Genomic DNA, 24,317 nt, shown 5'->3' on the forward strand with positions numbered 1-24,317 from the left:
AGTTTTTGGGATGATGAAGACGTTCTGGAGATAGATAGACTCATGGTTGCACATAATGTGATGTACTTAATGCCACTGAACTGTATACTTGAAAATGGTTATAATGATACCTTTTATATTTTTACCACAATAAAAAAAATCGAAAACACAAAACTCATCACCACTGTACGCTTTAAGTGGGTACCTTTTTATTGGGTGGGAGTTATACCTCAGTAAAGTTGATTTTTAAAAGTCTCCCAGGAGGAGCCGGGAGTGGTGGCTCACACCTGTAATCCTAGCACTCTGGGAGGCCGAGGCGGGAGGATCGCTCAAGGTTAGGAGTTCGAGACCAGCCTGAGCAAGAGCGAGACCCTGTCTCTACTAAAAATAGAAATAAATTAATTGGCCAACTAAAAATATATAGAAAAAATTAGCTGGGCATGGTGGCGCATGCCTGTGGTTCCAGCTACTAGGGAGGCTGAGGCAGGAGGATCCCTTGAGCCCAGGAGTTTGAGGTTGCTGTGAGCTAGGCTGACGCCACAGCACTCTAGCCCAGGCAACAAAGTGAGACTCTGTCTCAAAAAAAAAAAAGTCTCCCGGGAGGGATGGTCCTGCCTTGCTCTTTCTGAACTGTGGGAGCTTACCGGTGGCAGCCTGCGGTGGTTGGGAGAGTGAGCCCTGTCATCAGACAGGCCCCGGACTTCAGGCCTACTTCTGCCACTTACTAGCGTCCTAAGCCGCACGGGAGGTCTGTTTGACCGTATGTAAGCGGTCACGATGACGGGACCAACCTCGAGTTAAGGATGAAATGAGGCGACACATCTGAAGCGCTAACCATGACGACAACACCGTCAGAAGAGGGAAGGTGCCCAGGGCCCGGCGGCGGCGGGGCTCCGGGAGGCGCGCGCTGGCCGCGAGGTGGCGCCGCGGGCCCGCTCCGTCCGGACGCGGCTGGCGCGGACCGCGGCGCCGCCCGCTGAGTCCCAGACCTCGGGAGACCGTTTCCCAGGATCGCACCCTCCCGCGGCGGGATTTCGGGCGGCAGGGGGAGAGGAGGGGCCTCTGCCTGTGCGCCTGTCTCAGACCAGGACGTGGCGGTCGGTGCCCGGGTTGGGCAGCACCGGAAGGTGCCCTGCTCGGGCCATCTCATTGATTCTGCTCCATAACCCCACTTTGCAGACAAGACAACTGAGGCACGACAGGTTAAATGACCCGGGCCGCACAGCGAGTGGAAGCCCAGGGGGACTCGGGCCCAGCGCCCCTGCTCTGACCTCTCCTCCTCGTCCCCTCTCGGCCCCCGGCCCAGGCTGCGGAGAGTCGGCCCCGCGCTCGGCCTCTGTGATCCCACCCCCAGCACAGTTTTCCCTCCCGGCGCTCTGGATCTCTCCTCCCCCGGCTCCCGGTTTCCGTGTCAAAACTTCCTGCCTTGGCGAGGGCCCCAGTTCCCACCCCCTTCCTGCCCCCCGCCCCTCCGCGCCCCTCCCCGCCCTGCGATCCGCCCGCCCGGCCTCCCCGCCCCCGCGCAGTCGGGCTGGGGCTCTACGCCGGACCCGCGCCCGGCCCTCCGCCGCCCCAGCGGTCCCCAAGCCCAGGCCGGAGGAGAGACAGGCTCCCACCCCAGGCAGGTGAGCGACTGCGCGCCCCCGCGGAGAGGCCCGGGTGGTGGGCCCGAAGAGCACCCTGCCCGGGGAAAGGGTGTGCGGACCCTGAGGCCCCCTCCTCCTCCACTGGAGCCCGAGACCCCTGGGTGAGGAGCAGGGCAGAGAGGGACAGGCGAAGAGAGACGAGAAGGAGGGGAAGGGGACAGATGAGGGGTGCATCTGTAATGGAACATGAACTTGAAGCGCTAAGGAGGCTGTGCCTCAGCGCCTGGGGGTTCGCTCCGAGAGTCCAGTGTCCCTCTGCCCTCTCTGCTGGCGCAAGAAGAGGGTACCTGGCTCCGCTCCTTTGCTCAAGGGAAAGGGGCTCACAGCACCGGCCTTAGAGTCAAGATTGCCTTACTAGCTGTAGGGCTTTGGTCAGGAGATTTAATCTCTGTGCCTCAGTTTCTCATTTCTAAAGGAAAATAACATAACACAGGGCCCCGCTCATGGGGTTGTTGTGAGGCTTAGAGGAGCAAACGTGTCTCCTGCTTTGGACAGTGCCCGCTCAGGCGTTATCGTCAGTACTGTCCCTCTCCCCACCAGGGAGGAATGTGCGACAGAGGAGGTGGGGACGGCACCCAGGTGTGCTGGCCTGGCTCTCACCGACTGGAAGTGGGCTCCAGGTCTCAGGCACCTGGATCCTCAGGAAGCTCTGAGCCCTCATCGTGCCATTGCATTCCAGCTTGGGCAACAGAGCAAGGCCCTCTCTCTAAAAACATAAAAAGTAAAAAAGAAAGAAAGAGGGAAAGAAAAGCTCCCAGAGTGGATGATCGGATCTAAGGTAGTGCTAAGAGCCAGGTGTGTGTGTTTGTGGGCGGCAGGTGGCGAGTGCCCAGGAGCCCAGGCCCAGCAATGCCACCCCTTACCCCCGCCCCCACCTCCAGCCTCCAGTAGCTGTCTCTCTGCTCCCCTGCTCTGGCCTTTTATGAGTGGCCTCTCCCGGGACTGGGCTGTGACCCCAGTCCCCGAGGACGGGAACAGCTTGTGCTGGCCCGAAGTTCCCAGGCTCAGCCAGGCCTCAGCTCCAGGCAGGATTGGGTAAGGGGTCTGCTCTCAACCCTGGCCTAAGCTGGGCCTTGTTGGGGGGAGCTGTTCTCTGAACCCCACCCCAGCCCAATCCATGCTGGAGTACCTGCCGTATGTGCTCATGAGCCAGGTTGTGGGCAGCTCTCGGGTCCCCTGTGTCTCCCCACTGCTGCTGCCTTTCCCTCCCACTCTGGGGTCTCCCAAGGTCTGCCCGCCATACTCCCCACTGCAGGTGGGGTGCCCTCCGGCTGCTGGGAGCTGGGTCCTCCAGGCTCGCCTCTCTGCCTTCCTCTCTCTCCAGTGGAAGGTGAAGCTGAGGGCGGGCATCTGTTTCTCCCCCTCTCTCTCCCCCCCAACATTCCCTATCAGACTCTCTCAGAAGAGGAAACTTGCTTTCCAGGCAGCACCATCCACCAATCGGAAACCTGGAGAGAGATAGAGGTCACTGGGCTGCTGTGTGCGGCCCTCCACCCAACTCACACTGGGGAGGGGCCGAGGCCGGGTGGGCCTCCACCACCCTGCAGCCTCTCCTCTGAGAGCCTTGAGAGCCTTCAGAAGGAGCCTCCCGGGACTCCGAGGGGCCCTGGTGCCCCATCCCAGCTCTGGGGAGGGTGTCAGTTCCTGGGGGGAACCTAACCTATGGGGGAGAAGCCAGCAGGAAGTAGAAGAGAAGGCAGAGAAGGAGAGAGAGAAAGACAAAGACAGAGAAGGAGACAGACAAAAATACCGAAACAGAGACTGACAGATGCAGAGACAGGAGCAGAGGCATAGAAACAACAAGGCCCAGAGGGAAAACAGGCAGACTTAGAAAACTAGGCAGGGTGCAGTGGCTCATGCTTGTAATCCTAGCACTTTGGGAGGCCAAGGTGGGAAGATGGCTTGAGGCCTAGGGTTTGAGACCAGCCTGAGCAAGAGCAAGACGCCGTCTCTACAAAACAATAGAAAAATTAGCCGGGTGTGGTGGGTATGCTTGCATTGCCAGCTACTCGGGAGACTGAGGCAGGAGGATCCCTTGAACCCAGGAGTTTGAGGTTGCTGTGAGCTATGAGGACGACACTGCACTCTAGCCCAGGTGACAGAGCGAGACTCTGGAAAAAAGAAGAAAAGAAAGAAAGAAAGAGAGAGAGAGAGAGAGAGAGAGAGAGAGAGAGAGAGAGAGAGAGAGAGAGAGAGAGAAAGAGAGAAAGAGAGAAAGAGAGAAAGAGAGAAAGAGAGAAAGAGAGAAAGAAAGAAAGAAAGAAAGAAAGAAAGAAAGAAAGAAAGAAAGAAAGAAAGAAAGAAAGAAAGAGAAAAATAGAGTGGAGACTTAGAGATAGGACAAAAGGGAGGTGGAGACGGAGAGAGGCAGAAGACCAAACGGAAACCGTGGGGTAGCTCGGAGCCTGGCCGCCCCGGCTCAAATCCCTGCTCTGCCCTGGCCAGGCTGTGTAGCCTGGGGCAAGTTACTTAACCTTTCTGAGATATTCCTTCTGCAACAAAATGGGAGGCATAATAGCACCTACTGTATACACTTGCTGAGAGAACTACTAGAAAGGATCTAGCCCACAGGACACATTTAACAGGGGGTAGGAATTAGTAATTACAGCACCCACACTGGCAAGATGGCAGTCCTGAGAGAAAGAGCGCTGGGTGGCCCTGGGGCGCTGCCTGCCCACCTGCTGGTGGGTGCTCACGCTCTCCTGCTTCTGCCTCCCACCCCACCCCCATGCCGTGGCATCTGGGGCCCAGGCCCTCTGTGCAGCAGGAGGTGTGTGCAGTGGACAGGGGGCATGACCCTGGGCCAGGAGGCACAGAAGGAGGGCGCAGGCCAGGCGGGCACACCCCTCCACCCTGTCGGTGACTCAGGGCCTTGCACTACTGTGCACTCATCCCATAGGAACGTGGAGGCCAGCCCCGAGGAATTCCCACGGGAGGTCAGGAGGGCAAGTTTGGAGCTGCCTTTTTGCTTTGTAATATCAGGAAGTTCCTTCTAAATTCCACCTTCCATCATCTCACCAATGACACACCTCATTGTGTCTTGAGGGCCCTGGGACAAGGGCCCAGTTCTGCTGTCTGGGAAGCTGGTGAGAAGCCACAGCTTAAGCATCTCTCCTCCCCCATGCCCGGAAAAGTAAGGTCAAGGCTTACTGGAGTCGGAAAGGATTTAGGGTGTATCGGTCCATCCACCCCACACGCACGGTCCGTTGCTGCCTGCGGGTGCCGGGCACCCTGGTGCCCGTGTGGCCCGTGCTGCAGATACGGTGGCGGGGAAGGCAGAGGAGTGCCCTGCACTCCTGGCGCTGCAGTCCACCGAGGCAGACAGACCTTAATAAAACATAATGACTCGTAGGACGGGAGCTGCGAGGGAGCGTCCACTAACAGAGCCTCGGGGAAACGAGACTCACAGCGCAGCAGTCGCAGGGTAGGGGATCCATCAGCCTGGTCAGTCTGTCAGACGTGACGTATGCCAGAGGCTGTGACCTCCTGGTTTCCTGGGTTCGTCTCACTGCCCCAGAGGAGGCACACTAGTGCCAAGACTGTGCTGGGCTTTGGGGAAGTGTCGAGCCTCTGGAGACTGACGCACGTGCAGTTTGGAGCCAGCTGCAGGGCAGAGGTGGGAGAGAATACCCGGGTCTCTGTTGCACCGTGGGGGGGTCCGTGGTCACTGTGCTGACAGCCTGCAGGAAGGCCTTGAGGGCAGGGAGACGTGGGTGAGGCTTGCAGTGGGCCTCCTGGTAGAGGCTGGCCTGAGACTGGGGTGTTCTGGGCAGAGGGGGCGGTGTGGTGACAGGTGTGAGGGGCAGCAGCTGTCCAGTGTGATGGGAGCACAGAGTTGAGGCGGTGAGGCAGGACACCTGGGGAGGCTGGCCCCTGGGGACCCCTTCTTGTGCTATGGAGAGTCACAGAGGGTGGTAGAGAGGGGCAGTGGCCAGAGCAGGGCTGCACTTTCTGAGAGTAACCTATGGGTGATGGTGAGCAGGGTGGGCTGGAGGGGGACCTTCTCCTTAGCCCATGTCACCCAGGGGTGAAGGTGACCCCCCACTGCTTTGTCCTTCAAGTAGGTTCTGATCCCACTATTGTCTTTGGTGGCCAGGCAGCCCTTGGGCAAGTCATTTTACCTGAGACCTTCCACTGTCTCACCTGCGAAACGGGGATAACAATGGCTAGCACCTTGCAGGATGGCGGCGAGGAACGGGACTGGTACGGGCGCCAGGCTCCAGTAGGTGGGCAGCAGGCATCTGGTGAATCAGAATCCCTGCAATTTCTCTATTTCCTGATGAGTAAACAGGTCGGACCTAGGACCCTCTAGCTTCTGTTTCCTGAGCCACAGAGAACACAAGGCCGGCCCCTCACCCCTGCCCCTTCCCGCCCAGCCTCTGGTGCACGCGCAGGCTTCCTGTCCCTCCATCCGGCAGACATGCCTGGCGTGCCGAGGGCCCGGCCTGGCTGGATGTAGGAGGGGCTCTGTGCCTGTGTGTGCAGTGTGTACATGTGTGTTCTGTGGAGAGGGAGGGGAACAGTTTTGGGACTGGGATCTCACTGCTGATCCTGTCTCAATGCAAAGATAGGTTAGGAAGGGGCACAGAGAAACAGACACAGAGATGGGGAGAGACACGGAAAGGCAAAAAGAGATACAGGGCAAAACAGCCTTAGAACCAAGTTAAGATGCATGCCTTGGTGAGTGGATCATGGCTGGAGTTCAGCTTCCACTCCCCACTTGAAGGTGGATGCCCTCGTGCAGTGAATGTTATGCACAACTGTACTGGGCAGCCTTGACATAGAAAAGGAAAGAGCAGGGCAGGAAGACAGAAACCAAGAAACCGATGGAGGAAGGAAAAAAGGGCGAATAGTTTCTGATGAAGAACAAAAGTCAAAAAGGAAGAGGCAGAAAGCCTGGAATGTGGGAGATTCTGATTCTGCACCAACATCCACTTAGCCGGCAATACTGTGATCCACAGTGGTTCCAACCCTCCCCAAACCCTGGAGATACTGGGGCCGGCGGGGGAGGGATTCTCCCATTTTACAGATGAGGAGATGGAGAATCAGAGGGCTCATGTGGTATATCTGAGGCCACACAGCTTGTAAGTGACAGAGACAGAAACTTTGGACTCCAAGATGGGAAGGGGGTGGGAGGAGAGAAAGAGAGAGAGAGAGAGAGAGAGAGAGAGAGAGAGAGAGAAAGGCTGAGCAGAGAGGAGGGGCAGTGGAACCAAGCAAGGAGCTGGAGTTGGTGCTCAGGCCAGGGGTTGGGGAATCCAGGCATCCTGCCTTGTCAACTGCCTCTGGCTTGAAGAAGTACCTGGCGGACAGCCCATTATTCTGGGGGATCAGGTTCTCCGGGGAGCCTGGCCCCCTCCCACCTCCACTTCCTTTCTCTCTGTCAGCATTTGCGGCCCCCATTCCCATTCCCGGATCATCCTGGGGGTTCTTCAGAAAAAACAAGAAACAGTTTTTCCTGGAATTAATACCCAAAGGGCATGACAGCGCCAAGGGGAGGGGGAGGGGGCCACCTTGGGTGCAGGAGGAGGAGTGGGACTGCCGGACCGTATTATGTGCAGACTCCAGGCACTTTATCTATATTAACTCATTTAGTCTGCACAACAACCCTACAAGGGAAGTACCGTCATCATCCCCATTTCATAGATGAGGGAATGGAGAGCTGGGGTTCACACCCAGGGCTGAACTTGGACAGCGCTGGGAGGTGCAGAGCTCAGGGGTTATCCTAAGCTGCTACTTCCCAGAGAAGCAGGAAGGGAGCTGGTGGGGAAGTCCCTCCTGCTGTCTCACTTCCATCACCCCCACTCTCACTCTGCGCTTTCTATAGAAACGGATCCTCTCCTGCCCACCAGGAACTCCAACGCCCCGCACACGCTCCCAGGGCCCCACATTCAAGTCCCTCCTCCCAGGTGGGGCAGGGCACAGTGAGGGTAGAGTGGGCTCCGCACCAGGTGGAACTAGCCGAGCCGAGCTTGGAGAAGACCGGGGAGGCTGAGCGGGGCTAGGCCCTGTGTGGGCTTGGAGGCTGGGAGGGCTGGGGCTGTGCAGCGGGCCTGGGACCTCAGGGCCTGGCCGGGAGCCCAGCCCATTTGCATCTCGAGGTGGAGGAGAGAGAACTGTCAGCTCATTCTTGACTGTAAACACATCTCAGTTCCCACGGCTGCTGATCGTTTTCTTGTGGCAGCCCCCACCCCCAACCCCTTCTCCTGTCCAACCCCCTGCCAGCTCCCCCACCCCCGTAACTGAGGCTGTTCAAAAGAAGACGCAGAGCCACGGGCTTCCCGGTCTGCGCTCAGGAAAGACTGGAATCACTGGGAGGCCTCTGCCAGCAGCCTGGGTTGGGATCCCAGCTCTGATGCTACTGGCTGTGCAGCCTTTCTTACCCTCTCTGTGCCTGTTTCCTCATCTCTAACGTGGGCTCTAACACCTACCACGATGGGTTGATGTAAGCTTTATTTTATTTATTTATTTTTTGAGACAGAGTCTCACTCTCTTGCCCAGGCTAGAGTGCTGTGGCGTCAGCCTAGCTCACAGCAACCTCAAACTCCTGGGCTCAAGCGATTCTCCTGCCTCACTCTCCCGAGTAGCAGGGACTACAGACATACACCACCATGCCCAGCTTATTTTTTCTATATATATTTTTAGTTGTCCAGATAATTTCTTTTCTATTTTTTTTAGTAGAAACGGGGGTCTAGCTCATTGCTCAGGCTGGTCTCGAACTCCTGAGCTCAAACGATCCACCCGCCTCGGCCTCACAGAGTGCTAGGATTACAAGCGTGAGCCACCGCGCCTGGCCGCTGTAACTTTCAGTGAACTGGTCAGTGTGAATCACTGGGCACCCCGCCTATCTGGACACAGTAAAGGACACATGGGGTCACATGATTTTTCTTGTCCTCAGGGAAGGTGTTTGGGTCTCGCAAACCAGAGGCTTAGAGGATATTTGAGCAGGGGGACAGGAGGGGCCTCTCTATGAGAAGGAGAAGCGAGCCTGCAGTGGGGGAGAGCAGGGGTCCCCCTCAGTGAGTGTGCTGTGGGCCCCCACTTGGGGCCCAATGCTGCAGAGACCGGGGGAGGCTGGGGGAGCATGGGCCAGGGACTCAGGCACCTGGGCACCTGAGGGATGAAAGCTCAGATGGGAACACGCCTAGCAGGCCAGGATGGGGCTCTGGGTTCCTGGTCCGGCCTGTGTTCCCTCCTCAGGGCTGAGAACAATCAGGCCAAACCCTTCCTCTCCCTGCCAAGGCCCCCACCCCACCTTTCTCCTCCCTACGGACCACCCACTGGTGTCCCCTGACCCCACCCTGGCTTCCAGCCCCTGGACTGGCCAGCTGATGCCTCCTCCGCACTGCAGCCCTACCCTGGAGGGCCTTTGGGAAAACAGAGCCTCCCCACCCCTCCGGCCAGCTAAGCTCCCCGCCAGCCAGAGCGGGGGATTAGTCACCTCCTCTCCTGCTCCTCCTCCTCCGCCAGGTCCATCTCAAAGCCCCCAGGTGGAGCCTTTCCTCTAGAGGGGCAGATAGGGACAGGGGCTACTAGTCAGGGGCTGTGAGTGGGAGGAAGGACTTTCTCTGGACCAAACAACAGCCCAATCTCCAGGGCACCTCCTCCTTGTGCCTTAACTCAAGTCCTATCCGCTACAGGTTTTTCCTTTTAGACTTTGATGTGTGAAGACTAAATCTGCTACAGGTTTTGTCTACCTCACGGTGCCGCGGGCTCTGGGGACAGATGCAGGGCAGAGGGGAGCCTGGGGAGCCCCTTTGTGGCTTGGGAGATGAGGCCCACCCAGGGACAAGGGTGACCCCCTGGCTGCAACAGACTGAGCTCCAGTCCGAGGAGCTCCCCGTGCCAGCGCCAGAGCTGGGGGGCAGGGAAGAGGGCAGCGTGGAGACGGAGAGAAAAAGTGGAGGTGTCTGGAGGGTTTGGGGGCTGCCCGTGGCCCTGGCTGCCACGCACACTCGAGGCAGAGGTGGGGAGAAGGGTAGCTGGGATCAGACAGGGCGACCCTGAGCCTGGGAAGATGGCTGGAGAAGGGCAGCGTGGGGGGTACAGTGTGGAGACAGTGTGAGGAGGAACTGGCTCTGAGAGTGGGGCGTGTGGGGCTGACGTGGGGTGGTGCACTGGCACAGACTCCGGGGGGCATCTGAAGTGCACTTTTTTTTTGAGTCTCACTTTGTTGCCCAGGCTAGAGTGAGTGCCGTGGCGTCAGCCTAGCTCACAGCAACCTCAAACTCCTGGGCTCAAGAGATCCTACTTCCTCAGCCTCCCTAGTAGCTGGGACTATAGGCATGTGCCACCATGCCCAGTTGATTTTTTCTATATATATTAGTTGGCCAATTAATTTCTTTCTATTTATAGTAGAGACAGGGTCTCCCTCTTGCTCAGGCTGGTTTCGAACTCCTGACCTCGGGCAATCCGCCCGCCTCGGCCTCCCAGAGTGTTAGGATTACAGGCGTGAGCCACTGCACCCGGCCTCTAGTGCACTCTTGACTGTGGCCTCTGTCCCTTGTGGTGGGCCATGGTGTCAGCTCAGGAGACAAGCCGCCATGAAGGCTTCTGGCCCTGCCCCTGCCCCCGCATCCTATCCACTGTGTCCAGGGTGGTGGGAGGACAGCCATGCTCCCTGCTGCCGCCCCATCCTAGCCAGGCTCCGTTTCCTGTTTTCAGGCTCCATATCCTGAGCACCAGGATCCCCCAGGACATCCTCTGGCCCTCAGGCCCCAGGGCTCAGCACTGAGCTGCCACAGGCCCCACCTGGTGAGTTACCTGGGGCCTGAGGATGGACAGGAGGACGCACAGAGGAGGCCAGAGGCAGAGATCTGCCCTGCCAGAGGTGCTGGCCTGGAGGTGGTGGGAGACACTTGCAAGGGGAGGACAGGGGACCAGCCCCGCGGAAAGGGTGGTTTGGCTGCTGGGGGGTTAAAGGTGGAGCTGGGGGTAAGTTAGGGCGCAGACCTGGAGGGAAGGAGGGGCCGCCCTGATTGGAGCTGAGCGGGCTGTGGGGACCCTGGGAGTGTGTGGGCGGGCGAGTGGGGTGGGGCCAGGCGGCAGCATTCCAGAGATACTCAGGGGGTAAGGGGCCAGCAACCACGACCTTTCTCTCTTCTCAGAAAAATTATAAACAGATGTGGACGCCCCAGGGGGGTAGAGCAGGGAGCCGGGGAAACTTTAGGAACAGGGAACAGAACCTGAAACCGGTCACAGGGCTGGCACTCGGAGCTCAGCCTCTCCTGAGCTCTAGAGCTGCGAGAAGAGACTCATCTGCAGCCCTGGTCCTCACCTTCCCACACACCTGTTGAGGCCAGGGGTGGCAGAGATGGAGAGGAGCCATTTCTGTAGGGCAGTGGGAGCTTTTCCTTAAATCCAAGTCCAGACTGAGACCTCTTCAGTGATAGCACCTAGAGTTGGTGCTGCCACAGTGGTGTGCTGGCGGATGTTTAACAACCAGCTCTGGGGGGGGGTGTTGGCTGTGGATTGTAGGGTTTGCCAGTTTCTGTGGTGTAAACACTCCCCTCCCACACACACCCCATGCCTGATTTCGAGCTACTCACGTGACATCATTAACCACAAAGTTGGGAAGAAATGTGCACAGCTGGCTCTCTGAGCCCATGTGGGTTGGCTCTAGCACACCAGTGGTTGGGAGGTCTATGGGACCCAGCCCCACTCCCACCTCACATAGCAGGAAACACCTACCTGCATTCCATCATGTTGGTTTTGGTTTCTCCTTGCATACATCCAGTGATGGGGAGCTCACCACCTGACGTAGCAGATTCCATTACTGAACTTCTCTGACTGTTGGAAAGTCCTTCCTCTGACTGAGCCCAGGTCTGCTTCCCTCATAACTTCTCCTCACTGGTTCCAGTTTCACAGCGAGGTACAAATACCAAAGTGCCCTGGGTCGAGGGTGGGCTGGGGATTCAGAGACAAAGGCCACTGGGTCCCTGCCTCTGGAGGTCATGGTCAGGGAACGGGCACTAGAACAGTGGTGCTGGGGGGGGGGGGCCCAGAAGGAAGCGGGGGAGGCAGCCTGCCAATGGGGGTCAGGGGGCAGAGCACGGTAGAAGGGGTGGCACTTGAGTTTGGCCTTGAAAGACGAGGACTCCAGTGAAGAATGAGGGGTGAGCAAAGACCGGAGGGTTGGAAGTGCACCGGCACCGCCTGTTCAGGGTGAGCTCTGGGAGAGCTGCAGCCCAGGCGCATGGGGCAGGGGACTGGAGGCAGCAGCCTCGTCTCCTCTGTGTGCCCACCCATGTGCAGACCTCTGCAGCCGGGTCCTCAGGCTGCCGCCACCTCAGCGTCCCCCCACTGCTTGCTCTGCATGTGGCCGGTGCAGGCCTCTACAATGTCGCCACCTCTGCGTCCCCTCCTTCTCCTGGCCCTGGGCCTGGGGCTGGCTGGAACTCTCAACCCCAAGGATCCCAATGCCTGCAGCTTCTGGGAAAGGTGAGAGAGCCCCTGCCACCCCGATTCGCCCTGCTGGGGCTCCTCTCGTTCCTTCCTTGCCTCTCCTCTCCCTCCTATTTCCCTGACTGCATCGCCATCTCTGGCCCTGTTGCGCTCTCTGTCCTGTCTCCATCCCCGGCCCTTGGTCCCTGTGGGAGGCCGGCTGCAGAATAGCACAGGGTGGGAGCCAGCAGGGGGCTGGCCCTGGGAGCAGAGGGGACAGGGTTGGGAAACCAGACCCAGGGCAGAATTTAGACAGAAATGCTTCAGCCCGTCCCCATCCACTGGGCCCAGAAGTCAGTTCTAGCTCAGTCTTCCCATGCAGGGAGGGGGCGGAGAGGAAAATGGAAGGCTCTGGTCCAACAGGGAAGAAGGGGGCTCTGATGGAGGGTGTCCCAGGAACGTTCCAATTCTGGGAGAAGCCCTCTGGACTTGAGCGTTGGGGCAGGATGGGAGCCCTGCCCTAGACTTGGGGGAGCAAGCCCAAATGTTGGGATGCTGAGTCCCCACTGTGGCCCACCCCTCATGCCCCTGCTTCCCTCCGCCATGCCCTGAGCCAGCTCAGGCCTCCCCGCGCTTGCTGCTGACCGATTCCCTGCCTTGCAGCTTCACCACCACCACCAAGGAGTCCCACTCCCGCCCCTTCAGCCTCTTCCCCTCGGAGCCCTGCGACAGGCCCTGGGAGGGCCCCCATGCCTGTCCCCAGCCCACGTGAGTGCCCCTCCCCTCCACGGGCAGATGGGCTGCTGGAGTCGCTGCCTCAGCCCGGCCTGTCTCAGAACCTTTAGGGTTTAGAGGAAAGTTCCGGCCTCGAGGACTCATGCCCACCGTGGTGCGTGTGTGGTTTGTGCGGGGCAGTGTGTGTGGACGCATGTGCGTCTGGGGTGTGCCTGGTGGCGCACTATATGCGTGTGTATAGCCAGGAGGGAATACTCTTTGCTCCCCAAGCCCGGAGCGCTGGGCACTCCCCACGCCCTGGCCTCCCCGTGCCTCACTGCTGTGAGGGCTGAGGACAGCGGGGGCTCAGCGGGAAGGACTGAGGGCCACCTTCCTGGCCTCCCCAGGGTTGTCTACCGCACCGTGTACCACCAGGTGGTGAAGACGGACCACCGCCAGCGCCTGCAGTGCTGCCAGGGCTTCTACGAGAGCAGCGGGGCCTGCGTCCGTGAGTCCGGTGTTGGGCCAGGGAGGAGTGGGGAGTGGAATGGGGGGCTTAGCTCGCCCTTCTGGGTCCTCCCCTGATCCCACCAGGGTGGGGCCATTCCTCTGCCCCTTCGGACTTTCTCCCCTCTTCCCCTCCCCCTGGTCTGGTCCTCAGGGTCTCAGCACTTCCCTCTCCATTGCCGCTCCATACCCCTGTCTCCAGCTGGCCCCATGATTGTCCCATCCCGTCTGTCCATGACCCTTAGAAGTCTTTGTCTCTGTATCTCTCTTCCTCAGAGCTCTGATTCTGTCTCTGTTACTGTGTGTCTTAGGAATTGGCATCTAGGTCCATCTCCGTCTCTTCCTGTCCCTGCCTCTCTGTTGTTATGTCTCTGACTTGTCACTGTCTAGTCTCACTGCCCACCTAGCACCCTGTAACCCCCGAGGCCCCTGCCCATCCTTAGCCTCTGCAGACACTCCTTTCCAGCCGGCCCAGCCCCTGGCCCTCAGCCCCTACCCTCTCTCTGGACAGCATCCATGTCTGGCCCCTGCCTGAGGATCTCCCCTACCCAACGCCATTTTCCCGACATGGTGCTTAGAGGATTTCACAGAAAGGGGCTGAGGAGCCTGGAACCCTGGCATCTTGTCAAGCTCTGACCCTGAGTTGCCTGTCAGTCTTTCTTTATCTGAGGCAGAACAGGTGCTTGGAGAACTCCAAGTCCCTGGTGTGGGAAGAAGATGGGGTTAGACGTCACAGGAGGAAAGGTGGGTAGGGGCAGGGTGGACGCATCGCCTCATGCACACCCATCTCTGCCCTAGCGCTCTGTGCCCAGGAATGTGTCCATGGCCGCTGTGTGGCGCCCAATCAGTGCCAGTGTGTGCCGGGCTGGCGGGGTGATGACTGCTCCAGTGGTGAGTGGCTGGTGACTCCAGGGAGTGGCCTCTTGTGCCTTTAGGGACACAGGACACAGAGGCACACCCTGCCTACCAGGGCACAGGTGCTTAGGACCCCAGGGCAATGACCACCAGAGCCCCATTGCAGCTGACTGCGTTTTCTGGAGATGGGGAAGAGAGAATGGGTGTGTCGGGGCTGAGAGACAGAGACAGGAACTAACTGGAGTCTGGTGAGGGGCTAGACTCCTGGTGACCCCCTTCCACCCTCCTTGTCCCACAGAGTGTGCCCCAGGAGTGTGGGGGCCACGGTGTGACAAGCCCTGCAGCTGCGGCAACAGCAGCTCCTGTGATCCCAAGACTGGGGTATGTTCTTGCCCCACTGGCCTGCAGCCCCCGCACTGCCTTCAGCCTTGCAGCCCTGGCCACTACGGCCCTGCCTGCAAGTTCAGCTGCCAGTGCCACGGGGCACCCTGCGATCCCCAGACTGGAGCCTGCTTCTGCCCCCCAGAGAGAACTGGGCCCAGGTGCGTATGCGGGGCCCATTAACACATTAATGAGGCTGCAGCCACAGGGCCACACAGACATAACATAGGGAAATGAGGTGACTCAGGGTCCCAAACATGGGGATGATGTCTAGAGCCCAAGATCCTAGTCTGAGCTCCGCCACTCTGCAGTGGAGTGACCTTAAGCAAATCAGTGACTCTTCATGAGCTTGTTTCCTGTCTGTAAAGTGGGCATAGTGCTGTCTGCTGGAAGGGTTGCTGTGAAGATAACATGAGATAGCATGTGTGTGAAAGCATGTTGTAAGGGGAGGCTGAGACAAGGGCCCAGAGAACCCTGTTGCAAGGCAGGATGCAGGGAGAGCAGGGTGTCGCAGGAGGGAGAAGGAGCATCCTGGTGGAAATCAGGGTCAAGCTTCAAGGAGGAGTTCCTGGAGTTGAGCCCTCTGGAAAAACGACAGTAGGCATAGGGGTTCCCCGAGGGAACAGCCTGAGCAAAGGTGAGGAGGCAGAGCCCTGGGGCATGAGAAGCTGACATGCCACCAGTGGCTCTTTGCTCTCCCCCACCTGCTGGTGCTGTGGTGTCCCTGCATGTCCAGTCCTGGAAACCTTTGCTTTCTGACTCCTGAAGTCCCCAGTGGGGAAGGGCAGGTGTAACTCACTAAGTCCTGAGGTCAGGGGCCAGCCCTTGGAGGGTAGGGGATGCGGGAAGACAGGTAGTACTTGTTTACACACTGACCTCACCCGCTCTGTCCAGCAGCTGTGATGTGTCCTGTTTCCAGGACACTGCTGGCTTCTTATGCCCCAGCACCGATCCTTGCCAAAACGGAGGTGTCTTCCAGGTCCCCCAGGGCCCCTGCAGCTGCCCACCTGGCTGGATGGTATGAGTGGGGGGTCTGAGAGTATGGGGTGTGAGTCCGAGAATTCTGTGGATGGTTCTAAACAGGGCTCCAAGGACGATGTGTGTGAGGGGGGTAGGCTCTGCGGGTATGGGGGTGTCAACGGGTCCTGTGGGCATGGGGAGGGGGCTGGGTGCCTGGGGCTCTGTCAACCTCTCACTCCCACAGGGCACCATCTGCTCCCTGCCATGCCCAGAGGGTTTCCATGGGCCCAACTGCTCCCAGGAATGTCGCTGCCACAACGGGGGCCTCTGCGAGCGATTCACTGGGCAGTGCCGCTGCGCTCCGGGCTACACCGGGGATCGGTGAGTGGCGGAGGCGCGGGCAGGAGCGGTGGGAGGCAGGCCGGAGGAGGTGGCCCGCCGCCGGACTCACTCAGCTAGGCGCCCAGGTGCCGCGAGGAGTGCCCAGTGGGCCGCTTCGGGCAGGACTGTGCTGAGACGTGCGACTGCGCCCCCGGCGCCCGCTGCTTCCCGGCCAACGGTGCGTGTCTGTGCGAACACGGCTTCACCGGGGACCGCTGCGCCGAGCGCCTCTGCCCGGACGGCCTCTACGGCCTCGGCTGCCAGGCGTCCTGCACCTGCGACCCGGAGCACAGCCTCAGGTGGGCCGCGGGACACGTGGTCAAGGGTTCGGGAGGCCAATGGGAGAGGTCTTGGGGGCTGAAGCCGCCGGAGTCATGAAAAGCGCCAGGGGCATGTCCAAGCGCCCTCATGTCACAGAAGAGAAAACCGAGGGTCCTTAGGGGCGCGGAGGGGCCCGAGGTCCTGGCACTTGTCCCAACTCAGAGCCTCCTTGGTGGCCCCCTTACTCCGGCGATGCCCCGGCTCCCACCAAGCTCAGGGGTTGGGGAGGCCGGCCTGCTGGGCCCCAGCTCAGCCCGCGCCGCGCCCCTGACTCCGCCCGCAGCTGCCACCCGATGAACGGGGAGTGCTCGTGCCTGCCGGGCTGGGCGGGCCTCCACTGCAACGAGAGCTGCCCGCAGGACACGCACGGGCCGGGGTGCCAGGAGCACTGTCTCTGCCTGCACGGCGGCGTCTGCCAGGCCGACAGCGGCCTCTGCCGGTGCGCACCCGGCTACACGGTGAGGCGCGCCCCGCTGCGAGGAAGCGGCGGGGAAGGGGGTGAGGGCTGGGGGGTGTGGCAGAGGCCGAGGAGCGGACCCGCCTCGCTCACTGGTCCACCCACCCGCTTTCAGGGCCCTCACTGCGCTAGCCTCTGTCCCCCCGACACTTATGGTGTCAACTGTTCAGCTCGCTGCTCATGCGAAAATGCCATCGCCTGCTCCCCCATCGACGGCGCGTGCATCTGCAAGGAAGGTCAGAGCACCGAGTCTCCCGGAGAGGAGATTGGCGGGGCGGGGCCACGGGGAGAAGGGTGGGCGCAAGGGTATGGGCAGGTGGAGGGCAGGGGAGAGGCTGCAGGGCAAGGGCGGAGCTTAGTGGGCAGCAGCTGGACTGTGGGAAAGTATCCAGGCTATTTCCTTCCTGGAATGTCCACTTTGCTTTTCTTCAACTACAAAAACCCTACTTGTCCTTAAAGGCCCAGGCCAGAAGGCACCTCATCAGTGAACATTCCTCACCCTCAGTCGTACAGAAACACGCAATGGCAGCACCAGGAAGGGCCTCTGAGATCTATTAGGGGTGGCACGTTGGCAGCCTTTAGGGTGAATTGTGATACAGTTGTGCTTTGTGTGGCTAGCTCCCTGTTAAATTTAACAAACCTCCAGTCCCCACTACTCTCTGTTGTCTTACATATGACCTGGATAACTCACTTAGTTGCCTAATGGGGTCTCCCTGAGCATTTGGGTTTGCTGTCAACTCCCTTCATTTTTCAGAAGAGGCAGCCAAGACCCAGAGTAGGGGGTGTTGCTTCACCGAAGGCATTTAGCCTTCTGCCCGCATCTAATAGTTTATAAGCTCATCTCTTGTACGGTGCCATGAGCTCCCCAACTCCCACCTGCAGCTTATAGCACAGCCAGTGCCCAGCGTGGGCTTACTCAGGAGGGGACCCGGGTCCCCATGCCTACCTATGAGGCCCCTCCTCCAGGTTGGCAGCGTGGTAACTGCTCTGTGCCCTGCCCACCCGGAACCTGGGGCTTTGGTTGCAATGCCAGCTGCCAGTGTGCCCATGAGGCAGTCTGTAGCCCCCAAACTGGAGCCTGTACCTGCACCCCTGGGTGGCATGGGGCCCACTGCCAGCTGCCTTGCCCGGTGAGTGCTTGAGAGTCCTTGACAGCCTGGGGGAGGGGAGGGTATGGCATTCCCCCAGCTGATTGGCCTACCCTACTCTCCACTCCCTCTCCAAGAAGGGGCAGTTTGGTGAAGGTTGTGCCAGTCGCTGTGACTGTGCCCATGCTGATGACTGCGACCCTGTTCATGGACACTGCCAGTGCCAGGCTGGCTGGATGGGTGAGCATTCTGGGGCCCCAGGGCTACTGTGGAGTTGGGAGATGCATCCCGTAGGAAATGTGTACAAAGAGCTCCGATGGAAGAAGAGGGAAGCCAGGCCAGGCACACCCTATTGCTCTCTCCCACAGGTACCCGCTGCCACCTGCCCTGCCCTGAGGGCTCCTGGGGAGCCAACTGCAGCAATACCTGCACCTGCAAGAATGGGGGCACCTGCCTCCCTGAGACTGGCAATTGTGTGTGTGCACCTGGATTCCGAGGCCCCTCCTGCCAGAGACGTGAGGCTCCCTACTGCCCTCCCACCGCCTGCCCATAGTAGGGTGCACTGCAGTGGCAGATGCCAGAAGTCCCCCCTCTACCCCTCTTGGTCTCTTTCCCTGACCCCAATCTTCAGGCCAGTTACTACAGCGTGAAGTGGGGGGGAGATAGCAGGGGCAAGATCCGATTTGGGGTTGGCTACCGTCCCATTCATCATGCATCCCTTTCCCCCAGCTTGTCAGCCTGGCCGCTATGGCAAACGCTGTGTGCCCTGCAAGTGTGCCAACCACTCCTCCTGCCACCCCTCGGATGGGACCTGCTACTGCCTGGCTGGCTGGACAGGCCCTGACTGCTCCCAACGTACGTGGTGGTGTCTGTGTCTGAGCACATGTGCATGCTGAGAGGGCATGAGGGCTGAGGACAGGAGGTCTCTGTTCCTCGTTCTCTTGGGTAGGAAAGCCTCTCGGCCCACTTTGATTCAGTCGTGTATGTGACCAATATAAACAGATATTTACTGGGCACCACCTACATGCTGGGTACTGCCCTAGGTGCTGAGGAAGCAGCAATTAACAGGTCAAGAGAAACATTCCCTTCGAAGAGCAGTATTTTTATAGGGGGGAGGGAGAATGATTAGCTTGGTTTAGAGCATGTTCTTTTGAATTTTTCAATATTTATTTATTTATTTCATGGGCCTCTTTCCCACAGAAATATATGAGGAAGATCATGGAAAAGATTGGTCCAAAAAGGCAAAGTAAAAGAAAATTTGAAAAGGGGAAATGAGAGGCTATTCCCATGAAACGGGCTGGATTTAAGCTCACCAGCAGGCAGGGCAAAAAGGGAAGTGATCTAAGTGAAGAGTATTTCCATACAGTTTTGGCAACAACTACTGTTAGATTATTTGTTGGTGTCAGACACACAAATGTAATGCCTTGAAAACATTAACTTCTCTCTTATGTTAAAAAAAAAAAAAGAAAAAGTCCAGAGCTCAGCTGTGCAGGGTAATTTGGGAGCCTTTGGTCGCCTGGCACTGGATGTGGTATTCTGAAACTGCCGTTAGGGAGCCCAGTGCAGATGTTGAGTAGGTAGATGGGCAGGTGGGGCTGGAGTTCACAGGAGAGAGAGGGGCATTTGTGAGTCATTGGTGTATAGATACTATTCAAAGCTTGGTGTCCCCAGGGAGACCAAAGTGACTATGGGCTCTGAGAGTTCATCTGGGAGTGGCTGGCCCTGCCCCACCAGACAGGCCCCTTGTCTCCTGTAGCATGCCCCCCAGGACACTGGGGAGCCAAGTGCGCCCAGACCTGCCAATGTCACCATGGCGGGACCTGCCACCCCCAGGATGGGAGCTGTGTCTGCCCCCCAGGCTGGACTGGACACCGCTGCTTGGAAGGTACCGACAGAAAGGGAACTCCATGCTCTTGCCCCCTCCTGAGCCCTTGTCCAAAGAGGACTGCAGTTTCCTGGACCCTCTGATCCCCGTTTGTCTCCTTGGCTGTCTCGCCAGTCTGCCCTCCAGGGGTGTTTGGTGCCAACTGCTCCCAGTCATGCCAGTGTGGTCCTGGAGAAAGGTGCCACCCAGAGACCGGGGCCTGTGTGTGTCCCCCAGGGCACAGTGGTGCGCCTTGCAGGATTGGTGAGTTCTTAGTTCCTTCCTCCCAGACTCCATCGTCCCCAGGGTATGAGGACCTAGGCCCCTCTTACGGCCCTTGCCTCCTACTGGGTGTCTCTCCTATGCACGCACCCCAGGCTCACCAGCTGAGCTGCGGCGCCATTCTGAGCGACCACCCCATCCCACATAGGAAGCCAGGAGTCCTTCACCATGATGCCTAGCTCTCCAGTGGCCTATAACTCGCTGGGTGCGGTGATTGGCATTGCGGTACTGGGGTCCCTCGTGGTGGCCCTGGTGGCCCTGTTCATTGGCTACCGTCATTGGCAAAAAGGCAAGGAGCACCAACACCTGGCAGTGGCCTACAGCAGTGGGCGACTGGATGGCTCTGAGTATGTCATGCCAGGTGAGCTGGCCTGGGCGTGAGGCACAGATGAGTGGCTGGCTCATAGGCACAAGGGCGGATGGGTGCTGGGCATGACTCCCTGGGAACATGGCAAGTGGGGAGGAGGGAGGAGAAGGGGTCAGGGAGCCACATTACTCACCTCCTGGGACAGAATCCCTCTCTTGGGCCCCTGGCCCATCTCTGAGTTCACCCTGTGTCTGTGTCTGTTGTGCAGATGTCCCTCCAAGCTACAGTCACTACTACTCCAACCCCAGCTACCACACCCTGTCACAGTGCTCCCCAAACCCCCCGCCCCCTAACAAGGTCAGTGCTGGAGTGGGGGGATGCACTGCAGAGGGACGGGTGTGGACCCGGTCCTCTGGAAAGCCCTGTCCTTGCACGTGGCTCTCCCTGTTGCACCGTCCAGGTTCCAGGCAGTCAGCTCTTTGCCAGCCTCCAGGTCCCTGAGCGGCCGGGTGGAGCCCATGGGCATGATAACCACGCCACCCTGCCTGCCGACTGGAAGCACCGCCGGGAGCCCCCCCTGGGGTCTCTGGACAGGGGTAGGTCCCTGGAGGCCAGGTCCTCCGGGGAGGCTGGGTCTGTGCGGCCCTCCTCCTCCATGTCAGCGTGCATGTCTGCACACACGGGCCCTAAGCCCCCGTTCTAGAGGACGTGGGAGCCTGGGGAGGGGACCAGAGACCTGATTGCCAGTCTCCCCCTCCTCCTCAGGTGGCAGCCGCCTGGACAGAAGCTACAGCTACAGCCACAGCAACAGTAATGGCCCAGGCTCGTTCTACAACAAAGGTGCGGGCACAGGGGCCGTGAGGGAGGGCTGAGCTGGGGTTGGGGAGCCAGTACCTCCATCGAGCCTGACCTCTTCCCTCCATCCTCAGGACCTGTCTCTGAAGAGGGGCTGGGGGCCAGCGTGGCTTCCCTGAGCAGTGAGAACCCCTACGCCACCATCCGGGATCTGCCCGGCCTGCCAGGGGGCCCCCGGGAGAGCAGCTATGTGGAGATGAAAGGCCCTCCCTCGGGGTCTCCCCGCAGGCAGCGGGACAGCCAGAGGCGGTGGCAGTCCCAGCCCCAGAGAGACAGTGGCACCTACGAGCAGCCCAGCCCGCTGATCCACGGTGAGCCCTCTCCCCCAGGCAGGGCTAGGGAGAACGGGGACGGGGAGGTAGAAAGAACGAAGGGATGGACGGAGAGAATAAGGAGGCGGCATGATGTGTCAGCAAGTCACGCTGCCTCCCAGAGCTATTTCCTTGTCTGTAGGGCACAGTGGTGTCCCCACCTTACAGGGCTGAGGATTTGAAATGGGGGGGGGTGTATAGCCCCTGAGTGGTGGAGTTGGGACCCAGAAAAGTGAGGAACCAGGCAGGTGACACAGTGACCTTATATCCTGTGAGGTGGGCAGGCTGAGGTGGCTTCCCCCACTGGCAGCTGAGGAAGTACGAGGCTTTTGCTCGGAGCCGCGCAGCCAGCTGGGTGTAAACCACCCATGTCCAGGCCCCAGGCCCTGCTTTTAGGGCTGAAGAGGCTGGAGAGGGGAGGAGAGCGGAGGGAGGGGAAGGATCCACTCCCCCTCATCCTGTCCCCTCTGTCTCCAGACCGAGACTCTGTGGGCTCGCAGTCCCCGCTGCCTCCGGGCCTGCCCCCTGGCCACTATGACTCGCCCAAGAACAGCCACATCCCTGGACACTATGACCTGCCCCCAGTGCGGCACCCCCCATCACCTCCACTTCGACGCCAGGACCGTTGAGGGGCCACGATGGTGTGGCAGAGGCCAGCACACCTGGCCCTCGCTGCCTAAGCCTGGGGACAGAGCCTGGCGTGCCCTGCCAGGAGCAGGGAGCGGACCGGCAGGCCGTGAACACGGACACATTTAACCGAGGAACTGACTGGAGAGGTGGGAGCCTGGCTCCCAGGTGTCATCATGGGAGACACTCGTCAGCAGGGTGCCTGGTTCCCTTCTCCCAACCCGCTGCTCCCCAAGGGCTCCAGGGCCCTGTGTACATAAACTGGCGGGTTAGACGTTGCTGGATAACTCTGATCTCAGATTGATTTCAAAAATGTGTATTGGGTACCTTTTCTGTGCATGCCTGAGCTGAGAGCTGTGTGTGTGTGTGTATGTGTGTGTGTATGTGTGTGTGTGTGTGTGTGTATGTGTGCGTGTGTCTGTGTGTGCATGCGTGCGCTTTAATTGCACTGGCCTCCAGGTCCTTCTGTCTGCCACGCTGCCTCCTACAGCAGGGACTTGCACGGCTAGAGTGCTTTTCCTCCCCCACCCACCTGTGGACGCTGGCTTGTCCTTCACATCTCCTTGTCAGGGAGCGCCCCACCTGCGTACCTCTTTCATAGCGCTCATCGCAGCGCACCCACCAGGTACCTGCAGAAGGCCTACAGGGTGCCAGGCACCTCTGTAATGTGTGTTACTTCTTTGTGTGATTATTTGGTTGCTCTCTGCTTCCCCCACTAGACTGTAAGCTCCCTGAAGGCAGGACTCCTATGTTTATGTCAATATTGGCTCCCTCTGGCACATAGTAGGCACTCAATAAACGCTCCCCAGAAGGCTAAGTGGCTGAGTGAACTAAAGTACTGGTTACACTGTGGTAAGTGCTGAGAGAGATGGTTAAACTGTGTGCTGTGGGAGTTAAGAGGCTGGAGGTTTTCCCAAAGGGTGGCATTTCCACAGGTGGGCAATACAGAGGCTCACAGGTGGGAAGGTGGCAGGGGTGGGGCGGGGATGGAGCTAAGTGGGGTGCAGAGGCTGGAGGCAGGAAGGATGACAGGAGAAGGTGTATAGGCCCACCTTGTTTTATTGTGCTTCGCTTTACTGCACCCCATTGTGCTTTGCAGATACTGCATTCTTTTTAGAAATTGAAGGTTTGCTCTGAGCAAGTCCATTGGCATCATTTTCCCAATAGCATGTGCTCACTTGTCTCTGTGTTACATTTTGGTTATTCTTGCAATATTTCAAACTTTTTCATTATTATTATATCTGTTTTTAGTGATCTGTGATCAGTGTTCTTTGATATTACTATTGTAATTGTTTTGGGTGCCATGAATTGTGCCCATATAACACAGCAGACTTAATCAATGAATGTTGTGTGTGTTCTGGCTGCTCCCCCGACTGGGTGTCCTCCCTTCTCTCTCCCTCTCCTTGGGCCTCCCTATTCCCTGAAGCACAACAATATTGAAATTAGGCCGATTAATAAACCTATAATGGCCTCTAAGTGTTCAAGTGAAAGGAAGAGTCACATGTCTCTCAGTTTAAATCAAAAACTAGAAATGAGCAAGCCAAGACAGGTTCAAAGCTAGGCCTCTCCCATCAGTTAGCCAAGTTGTAAATGCAAAGGAAAAGTTCTTAAAGGAAATTAAACATGCTACTCCAAACACAAGAATGGTAAGAAAGCAAAACAGCCTTATTGCTGATATGCAGAAAGTTCTAGTGGTCTGGATAGAAGATCAAGACAGCCACAACATTCCATTAAAAGCCAAAACCTAATCTCAGTGGCTCATGCCTGTAATCCTAGCACTCTGGGAGGCCTAGGTGGGAGGATCGCTCAAGGTCAGGAGTTCGAAACCAGCCCAAGCAAGAGCTAGATCCTGTCCCTACTAAAAAAATAGAAAGAAATTAATTGGCAAACTAAAAATATATAGAAAAAATTAGCCAGGCATGGTGGCCCATGCCTGTAGTCCCAGTTAGTTACTTGGGAGGCTAAAGCAGAAGGATTGCTTGAGCCCAGGAGTTTGAGGTTGTTGTGAGCTAGGTTGACACCACGGCACTCTAGCCCAGGCAACAGAATAAGACTCTGTCTCAAAAAGAAGAAAAAAACCCCAAAAAACCTAATCTAGACCAAGACCCTAATGCTCTTCAATTCTATGAAGGCTGAGAGAGGTGGGGAAGCAGAAGAGAAGTTCTAAGCCAGCAGAGGTTCGTTCATGAGATTTAAGGTTTGTTATGAGGTTAAGCTAAGAATAGGTTCATGAGGAAGGAAAGAACTTAAGGTTTAGGCCGGGCGCTGTGGCTCACGCCTGTAATCCTAGCTCTTGGGAGGCCGAGGCGGGCGGATTGCTCAAGGTCAGGAGTTCAAAACCAGCCTGAGCAAGAGCGAGACCCCGTCTCTACTATAAATAGAAAGAAATTAATTGGCCA

At 58.4% G+C, this 24,317-nt stretch overlaps 1 protein-coding gene across 1 annotated transcript; it reads left to right on the forward strand.

The window, feature by feature from the left end:
• Window positions 1-1,504: 1,504 nt before the first annotated feature.
• On the forward strand, window positions 1,505-22,735 carry PEAR1 (platelet endothelial aggregation receptor 1). Its single transcript, XM_012767683.3, has 25 exons — window positions 1,505-1,604; window positions 10,290-10,379; window positions 11,362-11,496; window positions 11,880-12,065; window positions 12,672-12,776; window positions 13,130-13,230; window positions 14,028-14,120; window positions 14,383-14,626; window positions 15,363-15,483; window positions 15,670-15,806; window positions 15,893-16,105; window positions 16,411-16,585; window positions 16,700-16,820; window positions 17,551-17,714; window positions 17,810-17,912; window positions 18,041-18,187; window positions 18,402-18,527; window positions 19,429-19,557; window positions 19,672-19,800; window positions 19,967-20,179; window positions 20,394-20,482; window positions 20,586-20,721; window positions 20,891-20,965; window positions 21,055-21,291; window positions 21,769-22,735. Exons 4-25 carry the CDS (start codon window positions 11,941-11,943, stop codon window positions 21,918-21,920), a joined length of 3,135 nt encoding a protein of 1,044 aa, XP_012623137.2. The 5' UTR covers window positions 1,505-1,604; window positions 10,290-10,379; window positions 11,362-11,496; window positions 11,880-11,940; the 3' UTR covers window positions 21,921-22,735.
• Window positions 22,736-24,317: the final 1,582 nt, after the last annotated feature.

Source organism: Microcebus murinus, chromosome 2 (genome assembly GCF_040939455.1).
Source record: "Microcebus murinus isolate Inina chromosome 2, M.murinus_Inina_mat1.0, whole genome shotgun sequence".
NCBI lineage: Eukaryota > Metazoa > Chordata > Mammalia > Primates > Cheirogaleidae > Microcebus > Microcebus murinus.